Source organism: Macaca nemestrina, chromosome 5 (assembly GCF_043159975.1).
Source record: "Macaca nemestrina isolate mMacNem1 chromosome 5, mMacNem.hap1, whole genome shotgun sequence".
NCBI classification, from domain to species: Eukaryota; Metazoa; Chordata; class Mammalia; order Primates; family Cercopithecidae; genus Macaca; species Macaca nemestrina.
Genome location: NC_092129.1, coordinates 150,666,842 through 150,681,505, shown reverse-complemented (window position 1 = coordinate 150,681,505; position 14,664 = coordinate 150,666,842). Strand labels below are relative to the sequence as shown.

General features: G+C 48.2%; 1 protein-coding gene and 1 long non-coding RNA gene across 3 annotated transcripts; one reads left to right on the top strand and one right to left on the bottom strand.

Annotated features, from left to right (window-relative positions):
- On the bottom strand, positions 1-1,690 carry LOC105497589 (FKBP prolyl isomerase like). Of its 2 annotated transcripts, none has more exons than XM_011768793.2 (2): positions 1,563-1,690; positions 1-1,148 (listed from the first exon to the last, which is right to left on the bottom strand). In XM_011768793.2, exon 2 carries the CDS (start codon positions 1,072-1,074, stop codon positions 25-27), a length of 1,050 nt encoding a protein of 349 aa, XP_011767095.2. In that variant the 5' UTR covers positions 1,075-1,148; positions 1,563-1,690; the 3' UTR covers positions 1-24. The 2 variants fall into 2 exon arrangements, with proteins under 2 accessions (XP_011767095.2, XP_011767094.2); XM_011768792.2 differs by lacking the exon at positions 1,563-1,690 and adding an exon at positions 1,389-1,562.
- LOC105497590 (uncharacterized) lies at positions 1,672-10,555 on the top strand. The gene is made up of 4 exons (XR_011623828.1): positions 1,672-1,793; positions 7,211-7,328; positions 8,686-8,866; positions 9,640-10,555. It is a non-coding gene; the product is annotated as an uncharacterized lncRNA (long non-coding RNA).
- Positions 10,556-14,664: the final 4,109 nt, after the last annotated feature.

Sequence of the window (14,664 nt, the reverse complement as noted above, 5' to 3'; positions counted from 1 at the left end):
TCTCTTTTAAGGTTTAACTTTTAATCAGCCAAACATCTTGCGCAGACCCTGAGCCAGCCCAGCATCCTGCTTCTTCCCCTGAATGACCACCTTCCCCAGTTCCTCTTGGGCTGCCCGGTTTTTGGGATCTATCGCCAGCACCTTCTTGAGGTCAGCAGTTGCTTTTTCCAGGTTCCCAAGGGCAGCCTGGGCAACCCCCCTTCGGTATAAGGCCTTTAAATGGCCAGGCTCTCGCTCCAACACCCGGTCACAGCTCTGGGCTGCCAACTGAGGCTGCCCTAGCAACAACTGACAGGCAGCCAGATTGGCATGAAGGACAGTTCGTTCTGGAGGGCCAGGTGGGGGTAAAGTCAGCAGCAGCCGAAGAGCCCGTCCATAGCATCGGGCAGCTCCTTCAGCGTTCCCAGCTCGAAATAGTTCTGTGCCCCTTGCACGTTCTTCCCTGGCCAGCGCTTCCTTCTCGCTAGTCTCCAGCTCCCAGGAGTCCCGGCCTTGAGTGAAGGACGCCAGTGTGAGCCTGACAGGAGGTCCAGAGTGCCCAGGCAGCTGAAGCTCTGCTTCTTCACCTTGACACATGGACTCCAAGCATTTCTCTATGAGCTCCCCCCAAGTTTCCTCTCTCCATGGCCCTACGCCCATTGTTAGCTCTGTCCAGCCCTCTGGCGGCCCTGATCCGAAAGGAAACCCCAAAGCCAGTACCCGGCAGCAGGAGCCTAGTTTGGGTTTGTCCAAGCCATGGCCACGGATTATGATCTTCTTGACAAAGCTCCCGTCGGGACAGTACCAGAGATCAGAAGCTTGAAGGGCCTCTGACATCTGACTGGTTGATCCATGAGACTTATGAGAGTCTCCTTCAAGTTCAGCAACCAGTTTTTCAGTTCCTTGAGTATTCTCTAGAATTTGGCTGGCTGGATGTGGGCTTACTCCCAGCTCAAGTGTTTCGGTAGGAGGGTCTCGGGGCTGCTGCCTAATCTGAGTAACTGAATCAAAGTTCTCCCGAAGGTTCTTTTCCCACTGTTGTTGCGGCTGAGAGGTGTCCTTTTCTCCAGTTGTACTGACTGCTGGCGTCTCCATTTGAATGCTTGGTCCCTTCCACCATGAGTGAACAGTTTTGGTCAGAAAGGGATGAATCAGGTTCAGGTCAGCACCTGTAAAGAAAACCAAACAATGCTAATAGCAGGGTTCTTATTTAGACTCCTTTCTCGTTCTTTCCTATTCTTCTGAGACCCAGGCCCCCAGTCCTCAAAGTCCCCAATATTACTTTCCTCCAAAAATCTGCTCGAGCTTCCCCGTTCCACCCATATATAACTTAGAACTATATATTCCACAATTCCCTGCGGTTAAGGTAGCCGCGCCAACTACGGACACCCGGTCGGGTCAATAAGTACCTCCGCGGCCAAAGTGGCTAGCATGGTGGCAGGAGGAGCCGGGCCACGGGAATCACCTCTCCTTCCAAAGCTAAATGGTTACTGAATACTGCCCTCGGAGCCTTGCCCCACGCGGAGAGGGCAGCCGGAGAGGGGAGGGGGGCGGAACAACTGGGAAAGATACTGACGACTAACCCTGGAGTTCGCGAGACTCCGAATCTAGTCAAATTCCTGGCAGCCAATCGGGAGGAGGGAGGAACTGGTTAGCCCGCCTATTGAACGTGACATCATTTCCTCCGCAACCATGAAGCTCTAGGCCTTAGCAACTGAGCAACTGAACTAGGCCAGAGCAACAGAACTAGGCAGAATCGAACAGAATTTGGCGAGGTCGGGCTGGCCAGGCCAGAATCAAAGTGAGCCAACATGGTGAGACCCTGTCTCTACTAAAAATACAAAAATTAGTAGGTCATGGTGGCGCGCGCCTGTAATCCCAACTACTCAGGAGGCTGAGACAGGAGCATAGCTTGAACTCGGGAGGCAGAAGTTGCAGTGAGCCGAGATCACACCGTTGCACTCCAGCCTGGGCGACAGAGGGAGACTCCAGACTGCGTTTCAAAAAAAAAAAAAAAAAAAAAAAAAGTGGGCCGGGCGTGGTGGCTCACGCCTGTAATCCCAGCAGTTTGGGAGGCCGAGGCGGGCGGATCACTTGAGGTCAGGAGTTCAAGAACAGCCTGGACAAAATGGTGAAACCCCGCCTCTACTAAAAATACAAAAATTAGCCGGGCATGGTGGCGGGCGCCTGTATGCGAGCTACCCGGGTGACCGAGGCAGGAGAATGGTTTACCTGGGAGGCAGAGGTTGCAGTGAGCTGAGATCGCGCCATTGCACTCCAGCCTGGGCGACTGAGACTCTGGGAGGCCGAGGTGGGCGGATTACTAGGTCAGGAGATCGAGACCATCCTGGCCAACATGGTGAAATCTTGTCTCAACTAAAAACACAAAAAATTACCTGGGCGTGGTGGCTTTCACTTGCGTCCGTGTGAAGAGACCACCAAACAGGCTTCGTGGGACCAATAAAGCTTTTTAATCACCTGGGTGCAGGCGGACTGAGTCCGAAAAGAGAGTCAGCGAAGGGAGATGGGGTGGGGCCGTTTTATAGGATTTGAGTAGGTAAAGGAAAATTACCGTCAAAGGGGGTTGTTCTCTGGCGGGCAGGGGTGGGGGTCACGAGGTGCTCAGTGGGGGAGCTTTTGAGCCAGGATGAGCCAGGAGAAGGAATTTCACAAGGTAATGTCATTAGTTAAGGCAGAAACAGGCCATTTTCACTTCTTTTGTGATTTTCCAGTTACTTCAGGCCATCTGGGTATACGTGTAGTCACAGGGGGTATGATGGCTTAGCTTGGGCTCAGAGGCCTGACAGTGAAGTGTGCCTGTAACCTCAGCTATGCTGGGGTGGGAGAATTGCTTGAACCAGGGAGTGGGAGGTTGCAGTGAGCCAAGATCCTGCCACTGCAATCCAGCCTGGCGACAGAGCAAGACTCCCTCTCAAAGAAAAAAAAAAAAAAAAAAAGAGCCGGGCATTGTGTCGCACGACGGTAATCCCAGGCGGCGGGGGGTGGGGAGGGGATCACTTGAGGTCAGGAGTTGGAGACCAGCCTGGACAACATGGTGAAATCCAGCCTCTACTAAAATTACAAAAAAAAAAAAAAAAAAAATTTGCCTGGCGTAAGGCACATCTGTAATCTCAGCTACTCGGAGGCTGAGGCAGGAGAATCGCATGAACCCAGGAAGCGGAGGTTGCGGTGAGCCCAGATCGCGCCAGGGCAACTCCAGCCTGGGCGACAGAGTGAGATTCCGTCTCAAAAAAAAAATTAAAAAAAAAAAAAAAAAAAAAAAGGCCAGGCGCGGTGGCTCACGCCTGTAATCCCAGCACTTTGGGAGGCCGAGGCGGGCGGATCACGAGGTCAGGAGATCGACACCATCCTGGCTAACACGGTGAAAACCCGTCTCTATTAAAAATACAAAAAATTAGCGGGGCGTGGTGGCAGGCGCCTATAGTCCCAGCTACTCGGGAGGCTGAGGCAGGAGAATGGCGGGAACCCAGAAGGCGGAGCTTGCAGTGAGCCAAGATCATGCCACTGCACTCCAGCCTGGGCAACAGCGCGAGACTCCGTCTCAAAAAAAAAAAAAAGTCAAAGTGTAGAGAAGTCCTGGAATGGAGACTGGGGCAGATGATGATAGAGTGGAGAATGGCAGAGGTGGTGGTAAGTGATAGTGGCAGCAGCCTTTTATCTGGAGACTTCAGGCCCTCCTATGTTAACTATCTTTATGTTTCGGAGCTCATTCAGTACAGGGTATTCAAAGATAAACCCTCGGGACTCTCTCTCCAACCGACCTTGTTCCTTGACTGCCTGAGGCTTCTCTTCACCTTTCCTTTCACATCCATCATTGCCTTTCAAGCCCTCCTTCATCAAGAAATCTTAGTGCTTTTCAAACATAAGTGTGCATACATATCACCTAGGAAACTTGTTAAATTGCAGATTATGATTTAGGAAGTCTGGCGTGGGGCATGTGATTCTGCATTTCAATAAGTTGGTTAATGCAGATGCTGCTGGTTCATGAACCACACTTTTTTAATTTTTATTTTTAGAGAGATGGGGTCTCCCTATGTTTACCAGGCTGGTCTCAAACTCCTGGCCTCAGGCTATCCTCCCATCTCAGCCTCCCAAAGTGCTGGGATTATAGGTGTGAGCTACCACACCCAGCAATGAACCAATGGGATGAGATTCTAGAATGGTCTCATCCCATTGTTTCTCCCCTGGCTCTGTGCCCTTTTAGTTTATCCTACATTTTGCATATATAACTGGTGTAACCTGCTCCACTGGGTGTAGCAGCTCCTCCTCCTAATAGAAGATCTAGAGACCTATTGTGATTCAGTCTTGCTTGTCCAGCTACCTACACAGCCTGGGCTACCACAGTTCTCCAGGAAAGAAGGATCCTACTCTGAGTACCTCACTTTGGCTCCCTCTTCAGTTTGCTCTCACCATTGTGCCTCAGACTATAACGACCATGCCAGGACAGCCAGGAAGGGAGACAGTTTCATCATTAGCCAAAGACTGGTGTCAAAACAATTCCCTCCCTGTTTTTTTTGTTTTTGTTTTTGTTTTTGTTTTGTTTTGAGACGGAGTACCACTCTGTCGCCCAGGCTGGAGTGTAATGGCAAGATCTCAGCCCACTACAACCTCTGCCTCCCGGGTTCAAGCGATTCTCCTGCCTCAGCTTCCCAAGTAGCTGGGATGACAGGCACCTGCCACCATGCCTGGCTAATTTTTGTATTTTTAGTGAAGATGGGGTTTTACTGTGTCGACCAGGCTGGTCTCAAACTCCCAACCAGAAGTGATCCGCCCACCTCAGCTTCCCAAAGTGTTGAGATTACAGGCGTGAGCCACGGCACCAAGACAGGCAGATCACTTTAGGTCAGGAGTTCGAGACCAGCCTGGCCAACATGGTGAAACCCCATCTCTACTAAAAATACAAAAATTATCTGGGCATGGTGGCGGGCACCTGTAGTCCCAGCTACTCGGGAGGCTGAGGCAGGAGAATCGCTTGAACCCAGGAGGCGGAGGTTACCGTGAGCTGAGATGGTGCCACTGCACTCCAACCTGGCGCCGGAGCGAGACTCATCAAAACAAACAAACAAACCAGAAAAATAAAAAGAAAAAAGAAAAATAAATGGAAGAGATTAATTGCAGGTGGAGGAAGCAGCACAAGGTGGGAGAAGTAAGGAAAGCCACTTAACACCCAGGATTATTCCTCTCCAGTTTGTGAGTCTCAGTTTTCCCAGGCTACTCCAATACTCCTTTGTGCTGCCCTGTCACCAGGCATTGAGCTGGTTGGAAGTTTTTACACTCTCACATTCCCCTGCATTCCATACTCACCACATGGAACCATATGCTGTACTTACTCTCTTCCATTTATTATCTGCACGAGAGACAAAAATTCTAGCTTTCCAAAAGCTAAATAAATTTCCCCTTCTGTTTAGCTTTGGTGGTTTCTGTGGCTTCTAGTTTTGTTGGGATTTGTGTCAAAATCGTTCCTCCCTCCTTTTTGGTCCCAAAGCATTTTACTGTGCTTCCCTTATAGGCAGGGTTTTCAAGCAGGAGGGAGGCAGCCTTTTCGGCAGTGAAGTGTTTAATGATAACAGCTTCACTTTACCAAACGCTGGCCATGCATTATGATCATAATACCCAGCATTGTTCTAAATGTCTTGTATATATTAGCTTATTTTCCTCTCACACAACTCTATGAACTGCTTATCCATTCAGTCATTCAAGGAATTTGTTTGTTTGGTTGGTTTTTGTTCTTGTTGTTGTTTTGAGATGGCATCTTGCTCTGTCACCCAGGCTGGAGTACAGTAGCGCGATCTCAGCTCACTGCAACCTCCACCTCCCGGGTTCAAGCGATTCTCCTGCCTCAGTCTCCTGAGTATCTGGGACTACAGGTGCGCACCACCATGCCTGGCTAACTTTTGTATTTTTTTTTTTTTTAGTAGAGACAGGGTTTCACCATGTTGGTCAGGCTGGTCTCGAATTTGTGACCTCGTTATCCGCCCACCTCGGCCTCCCAAAGTGCTGGGATTACAGGCGTAAACCACTGCGCCCAGCCAAGGAATCTTTACTGAGGACCTCCTTTGTACCAAGCACGGAGCTACATGCTGGGAATAAGGCAGTGGAAAAAGTCTTGGATCTGTGGTAACTTACATTGAATTGAAGATGACAGACAAAAAAATCAATAAAATATAATACAATGTCAGGCACTAATAAGTGCTATGAACACCATGAAGCAGGGTAAGGGGTAAGGGAATGGGATAGAAAGTGCTCCCAGGGGTGCATGATGCTGTATTAATTTATTATTATTATTATTATTTATAGAGTCTTGCTCTGTTGCCCAGGCTGGAGTGCAGTAGTGTGATCATGGCTCACTGCAGCCTTGACCTCCTGGGCTTAAGTGATCCTCCCACCGCAGCCTCATGAGTAGCTGGGACTGCAGGTTCATGCCACCATGTCTGGCTAATTTTTTTTTTTTTTTTGTAGAGACAAGGTTTCACTGTGTTATCTGGGCTGGTCTCAATCTCCAGGCCTCAAGCAATCCTCCTGCCTCTGCCTCCCAAAGTGCTGGGATTATAGGCAAGAGCCACTGTGCCTGGCTGTGGTACTATATTTAATCCAGTGATGAGGAAAAGCCTCCTTGTGGCGGTAATGTTTGTGCAGATATAAATGATGTAAAGGAGCAGTCATACAAATATCGGGAGGGAGAGTGTCCAGGAAAAGAAAAGAGAGTGCAAAGGCCCTGAGGTAGAAAGGAATTGGGTTTTTATATCAAATTCAGAAAGGAGGTCAGAGTGGGTGGAGCAGAGTGAGCAAGGGAAGGAGTGGTAAGGGATGAAGACAGAGAGGCGGGGAGAAACAAGGCCAGGTAGGCTTCATAGGCCGTGGGAAGGTCTTTGTATTTTGTTCCACATGTGATCAGGAGCCATCAGAGGGTTTTGAGCAGGTAAATGATATCATCTGGTAATTTTAAAGATCACTCTGGTTTCTGCATAGAGGGCAGACCACATCAGTAAAAAATAGAAGCAGAAAATTCAATTAAGGGACAAACGAAGGGACGATGGAATCGTGGGAGCTTGGATTAGGGTAGAGGAGAGGGCCAAGAATAGAGTCCAGAGGCTCTCTAATATTTAAGGGTCTGGAAAAGGAATAGGAGCTGTCAGTGAAGACTGAGAAGGAGCAGCAATTAAGGAACTAGGGAATGCTTTCTTTCTTTTCTTTTTTGTTTTTGAGACAGGGTCTCCCTCTGTTGCCTAGGCTGGAGTGCAGCGGGGTTATCACGGCTCACTGCAGCCTCGACTTTCCAGGTTCAAGTGATCCTCCTACCTCATCCTCCCAAATAGCTGGGACCACAGGTGAGTGCCATTATGCCCAGATAATTTTTCAATTTTTTGTAGAGACGGGGACTCCTTATGTTGCCCAGGCTGATCTCAAACTCTTGGACTCAAGTGATCCTTCTGCCTCAGCCTCCCAAAGTGCTGGGATTACAGATGTGAACCACTGCACCTGGCAGGATAATTTTTTTTCTTCTCTTTTCTTTTTTTTTCCCGACAATTTTAAATCCAAGCAGTACACCTGGTTGGTTGTTACATGATTACATTGCATACTGGTGGGGATTGGGCTTCTAGTGGTGTACCTATTACCTAAATAGTGAACATGGTACCCAATAGGTAATTTATTATTATTATTATTATTTTTTGAGACGGAGCCTTGCTCTATTGCCCAGGCTGGAGTGCAGTGGCTCTATCTCTGCTCACCACAACCTCCTCCTCACCCCAGGTTAAAGTGATTCTCCTGCCTCAGCCTCCTGAGTAGCTGCAACTACAGGTGCACGCCACCACGTCAGGCTAATTTTCGTGTTTTTAGTAGAGACGGGGGTTTTGCCATGTTGGCCAGGCTGGTCTCGAACTCCTGACCTCAGGTGATCTGCCCGCCTCTGCCTCCCAAAGTGCTGGGATTACAGGCATGAGTCACTGTGCCAGGCCTTTTTTTTTTTTTTTTTTCCATGACGGGGTCTCACTCTGTAACCTGGGCTGGAGTGCAGTGGTGTGACCCCAGCTCACTGCAACCTCTGCCTCCCTGGTTCAAGTGATCCTTCCACTTCAGATTCTCAAGTAGCTGGAACCACAGGTACATAACACCATGCCCAGCTAATTTTTTGTATCTTTGGTAGAGACCAGGCTTGTCTCGAACTGCTGAGCTCTAGTGATCCGCCTGCCTCGGCCTCCCAAAATGCTGGGATGGCATGAGCCATCACACCCAGCCAAGTATTTGGTTTTCTGTGTTTGAGTTAGTTTACTTAGGATAATGACCTCCAGCTTCATCCACGTTGGTGCAAGGGACATGATTTCTTTTTTTTTTTTTTTTTTTTGAGATGAAGTTTTGCTCTTGTGGCTCAGGCTGGAGTGCAATGGCACGATCTTGGCTCACTGCAACCTCCGCCTCCTGGGTTCAAGTGATTCTCCTGCCTCAACCTCCCGAGTAGTTGGGATTACAGGCATGTGCCACCACGCCTGGCTAATTTTTGTGTTTTTAGTAGAGATGGGGTTTCACCACATTGGCCAGACTGGTCTCAAACTCCTAACCTCAGGTGATCTGCCCACCTCGGCCTCCCAAAGTGGTGGGATAACAGGCATGAGCTACCGCGACTGGCCAATTTCATTCTTTTCTATGACTGTGAAATAATTCTTTCTTGTGTCCTCCAATTGCAAGGAGTTTAACAGCACGTCTGACCGCTACTCACTAGACACTAGGAGCACCTCCTCAGTCTTGTTGACCAAAACAACTCTAGACATTGCCAGATGTTCCTGGGAGTGGGATGGGAGGATCACCCACTCTTGAAAACCACTGGTCAAGATGTCCCACGGGAGATACTTGGCAAGACAATGCACAGGTCAGACCCCCATGACAGAGAACTATCTGACCCAAAATGTCAATAATCCCCGAAACTGAGAAACCCTAGTTTAGACTCTAGTTGAGAACTTGTTCCTGGAACCAAGCCAGGTTCGGCTGCATTTTCTCGTGGCCCAATAATGAGAAGCAGACAAACTAGAAGAGAAGGGAATTTATTGCTGGGAGAAGATACAGAGAAGGTCGGAGATAATTCCACCAGACCAATTAAAAGTGTTAGAATTTTCTTTTTCTCTTCTTTTTTTTTTTTTTTTTTTTGAGATGGAGTCTTGCTCTGTCGCCAGGCTAGAGGGTAGTGGCACGATCTCAGCTCACCACAACCTCCGCCTCCCAGGTTTAAATGATTCTCCTGCCTCAGGCTCCCGAGTAGCTGGGACTACAGGCACCCGCCACCATACCCAGCTAATTTTTGTATTTTTAGTAGAGACAGGGTTTCACCATGTTGGCCAGGATGGTCTCGATCTCTTGACTTTGTGATCCACCCGCCTCGGACTCCCAAAGTACTGGAATTACAGGTGTGAGCCACTGCACCCGGCCAGTGTTACTATTTTCTTAGTGCTTATATAGGTTTAGGTTATGTGCCTACATGCAGTATGGCATTCACCTAAGTCTAATGGTAACTAATTGTGTTTCAACTAGAAGGTCAGAGGCAAAAAAGTTCTTGCTAAGTCTGATTAACGTGTGAGGGTCCCAATACCTTCAAGGCCTGTCTACTGTGGTACTGGAGTGATTATTTCTATCTTATCTCCTTTACAGCTTGGTGCGGAGAGCTGCCTTAGATTCTCCAATGAATCTATTCAAACAGCTGCCTCTGTTACCTTGACTTGTCTCAGATATCATCGACCCGAGACAGGTCCTGGCACTAGGAATGTAAGACTGTCTCTACTATTTTGACTTGCTCTAACAAGGGAAAAGCCCATAGCAAGCCTCCTACTGACCATGTGTTTCATTTCTAGCTTTGATGTTTGGGCACCGATTTCCCTAGGTTTAACTATTTGCTCAATGTTAAGGCAATGCTGTGGAAATTTATCTGTGTAACTGGGGTGCTATGCAGGCCTGTCTGTGTGACTGTCAGGGAGAATTGTGCCTGCCACAAACTGACCCTCAACCATTGGGTTTAGAAACTTGGAGGTCATTTGTGACTCTGACATGTGGTTTAAGTAGAGTGGTGGGGATGAGAGCCTGATTGAGGGAAATTCAAGAGTGAATGAGATGTGAGAAAGTGGAGGCAGTGAGAAGTTTTGTTAAGTGGAGAGAGAAGCGGAACACTGAGGGAGTGAGCTGGGTCAGGGGAGAGTTTTTAAATTTAAAAATGAATGCATTATTTTATACATGTAAAATTATAATTTATATGCACAAATAGATATGTATTACAAAGCATAATTATGTGAACAGCAGGCAGCTTAAGAAGTAAAATCTTCCCAGCAGGGCGAGGTGGCTCACACCTGTAATCCCAGCACTTTGGGAGGCCCAGTTGGGTGGATCACCTAAGGTCAGGAGTTGGAGACCAGCCTGTCTAACATGGCGAAATCCTGTCTCTACTAAAACATTAGCCAGGTGTGGTGGTGCATGCCTGTAATCCCAGCTACTTGGGAGGCTGAGGCAGGAGAATCGCTTGAACTTGGAGGTTGCAGTGAGCTGAGACTGTGCCACTACACTCCAGCCTGGGCGACAAAGCGAGACTCTATCTCAAAAAAAAAAAAAAAAAAAAAAAAGCAAAAAACAAGAAGTAAAATCTTCCCCAGTATAGTTGAGGCTCCCTGAATTTCCCTTTCCAGATTTCTTTTCTGCCAAAGGGTAAGCACTATTCTCTGAATATTGTGCTTTTACTACATAGGTGAGTAGCGAAAGAGTTTTTTTCTTTATTTTCAGAGATGAAGTATATTATAGCATGTTTGTATAATGATGGGAGTGTTGCAGTAAAGAGGGGTAAACTGATTAAGCGAGAGAGAGAGATAGGGGATAATTTCAGAGTAACATCTCTGAGCAGGTGAGAGGGAACAGGATCCTGGGGTACAGATGAGGTGGCAGGTGGGAGCACAGCTTCTCTGCAGTAGAGTTGCATGTAGACTGGTGAATTTGGGATGGGACCGTGAGGAAGTTCCTTTCTGAAAGTTTCTGTTTTCTCACTGAAATAGGAAGAAAGGTCATCATCTTGTGAAGTTGTGGTCTCAGATTTGGGGAATGTGAACCGAGTAGGGAAAGGCGAGCTGATATGCCACACTGAGGGCCCGCAGGAAGCAAGACCAGTCAGTATAACAGTGTGTTTCTCCCCAGCTGCTGAATGCAGGTGTGGAGCAGGCAGAGTGGGATTTGACCAGGGATAAAATGTGTCAGAGGAAGGGAGGCCAAGAGTGCAGGGTGAGGGCTGAGAGGCGATTACCGTGTTGAACCTTGGAATCTAAACTGGGTAATGAGGAAGTGAAAAATTGGGATCAAACAACAATAAAAAGTAATAGAGTCAGTGGATGGGAGGCCCAGAGCGGGTTGAAGAATTTTTGGGATAGGGGTACGGGGAAGCAACATGAAAAGACTGAGGATGAGATTTTAGAAGGGCAGCAGGTATTGGTGGCAACCAAGTTGAAGGTATGGCATGGGGAGAGAGGGAAGCAGGGAGAAATAAATCACTGCAAGAGAAGGGCAGGGTACTAGAGAATCTGCATGAACATTGAAAACATAAAAATAATAAAACGGGGCCAGGCACTGTAGCTCACGCCTATAATCCCAGCACTTTACGAGGCTGAAGCAGGTCGATTGTGTGAATTCAGGAGTTTGAGACCGGCCTGGGCAACATAGTGGGACCTCATCTCTATTAAAAATCAAAGGCCAGAGGCCAGGCCCAGTGGCTCATGCCTGTAATTCCAGCACTTTGGGAGGCCGAGGCGGGTGGATCATGAGGTCAGGAGTTCGAGACCAGCCTGGCCAACGTGGTGAAACCCAATTTCTACTAAAAATACAAAAAATTAGCCGGGCATGGTGGCACACGCCTGTAATCCCAGCTACTAAGGAGGCTGAGGCAGGAGAATTGCTTGAACCTGGGAGGTTCAAGGTTGAACCTAGGTTGCAGTGAGCTGAGATGGCACCATTGCACTCCAGCTTGGGCAACAAGAGCAAAATTCCGTCTCAAAAAAAAAACAAAAACAAATAAACAAAAAAACAGGCCAGGGCGGTGGCTCACACCTATAATCCCAGCACTTTGGGAGGCTGAGGCAGGCGGATCACCAGGTCAGGATATTGAGACCATCCTGGCTAACACAGTGAAACCCCGTCTCTACTAAAAATACAAAAACAAAATTAGCTGGGCGTGGTGGCGGGCGCTTGTAGTCCTAGCTACTTGGGAGGCTGAGGCCGGAGGTGGGAGAATGGCATGAACCCAGGAGGCAGAGCTTGCAGTCAGCCGAGATCGCACCACTGCACTCCAGCCTAGGCGACAGAGCAACGCTCTGTCTCAAAAAAAAAAAAATTTATCTGGGCATGGTGGCAGGCACCTGTAATCCCAGCTGCTCGGAGGCTGAGGCAGAGAATTGCTTGAATCCAGGAGGCAGAGGTTGCAGTGAGCTGAGATTGTGCCACTGCACTCCAGTCTGGGTGACAGAGAGAAACACCGTCTCAAAAAAATACAAAATAAAAATCAAAAAAATTAGCCGGGAGGATCACTTGAGCCTGGGAGATCGAAGCTCAGTGAGCTATGATCTTGCCGCTGCACTCCAGCCTGGGTGACAGAGCGAGACCCTGCCTCAGAAGAAAAAAGAAAAAAAGAAAAAGAGGCTGGGCTCGATGGCTCACGCGTGTAATCCCAGCACTTTGGGAGGCCAAAGATCAGGAGTTCATAACCCGCCTGGCCAACGTGGTGAAACCATGTCTCTCCTCAAAATACAAAAATGAGCTGGGTGTGGTGGCGGGCGCCTGTAATCCTAGCTACTAAGGCTGAGGCAGGAGAATCAATTGAACCCAGGAGGCGGAGCTTGCAGTGAGCCGAGATTGCGCCACTGCACTCCAGCCTGGGCAACAAGAACAAAAATTCTGTCTCAAAAATAAATAAATAAATAAATAATAAAAATAAGAAAATGAAATGAGGTGGAAGTAGAGTGATCAGGTGCTGAATCTTCCATTGTTGAGGGGAATGATGACCCAGAATCTAATCATGGGGGAATGAGAGCACCCATACAGATGTTATAGGAAGGCAGAGCCTCTCCTAGAGGATGGAGTCTCTGTCAATAGAGCTGCCAGAGCCAAGGGTATCACCTGCAGAGGGAGGTGAGTCAGTAGGAAGAGGATCACACTGTAACATTTTATTTCCTCTTGAGGGAAGAGTTGGGTGAGGTTGAGAGATCTGAGATTAAGAAACAAACATTCCTAAGGAAAAGCAAAAGAAAGCTAAATTGGCCGGGCGCGGTGGCTCAAGCCTGTAATCCCAGCACTTTGGGAGGCTGAGACGGGCGGATCATGAGTTCAGGAGATCGAGACCATCCTGGCTAACACGGTGAAACCCCGTCTCTACTAAAATACAAAAAAAATTAGCCGGGCGAGGTGGCGGGCGCCTGTACTCCCAGCTACTCGGGAGGCTGAGGCAGGAGAATGGCATGAACCCGGGAGGCGGGGCTTGCAGTGAGCTGAGATCTGGCCACTGCACTCCAGCCTGGGCAACAGAGCTAGACTGTGTCTCAAAAAAAAAAAAAAAAAAGAAAGCTAAATCATTTTTTATTCATCTCTCTCTCTGCCTAATTCCTTTCAATTCAATTGAGTTCAAAGATTGGTAGAAGAGGTTTTATCTGATGAGGATGGGAAAAACAGAGATAAGCCAGATTTGACTCCTGCCTTCAAGTAGCTCACAAGGTAAACTGTATAGGTCAAGATATCAGGTGGGAAGAGATGAGAAAATATGCAGATAACATGAATCTTAGATCTAGATACTTTTCTCCTAAAGAAAATTGCTTGGATTGAAGTCATTTTTTGGCCTTTCCACTCTCCCTGGGTGGTCCTTAAAGTGCCTGTAAACCTGTGATTCCCAACCTTGGCTGCCCTTTGGAATCACCTGGTCATGTCTTAAATACTGATGCCTGAGTTCCACCCCCAGAGATTCTTTTTTGTTTGTTTTTGAGATAGGATCTCACTCTGTTGCCCGGGCTAGACACAGTGGTGTGATCACTGCAGCCTCTGCCCCGCAGGCCCAAGCAATCCTCCTGCCTCACCCTCCCAAGTAGCTAAGACTACAGGCGAGCCATGGGACTTGGATAATTTTTTTTTTTTTTTTTTTTTTGAGATCGAGTGCCTCTCTGTCATGCAGGCTGGAGTGCAGTGGTGCGATCTGGGCTCACTGCAACCTCTGCCTCATAGGTTCAAGTGATTCTCCTGCCTCAGCCTCCTGAATAGCTGGGATTACAGGCACATGCCACGACACCTGGCTGATTTTTGTAGTTTTAGTGGAGACAGGGTTTCACCATGTTGGCCAGGCTGGTCTTGAACGCCTGACCTCAGTTGATCCACTCACGTCAGCCTCCCAAAGTGCTGAGATTATACGTGTGAGCCACCGCGCCCGGCCTAGGCTAATTTTTAAACTTTTTTGTAGAGATGGGGTCTCACCATATTGTCCAGGCTAGTCTCGAACTCCTGGGCTCAAACGATCCTCCTGCCTCGACTTCCCAGAGTGCTGAGATTACAGGTGTGAGCCACTTGCACTGGGCCCAGAGATTCTGATTTAATTGTTTTAGGATGCGACATGGGCTTTCAGATATTTCAGTGCTGCCCAGTGGATTCTAATGTGTAACCTGGGGTAAGAAC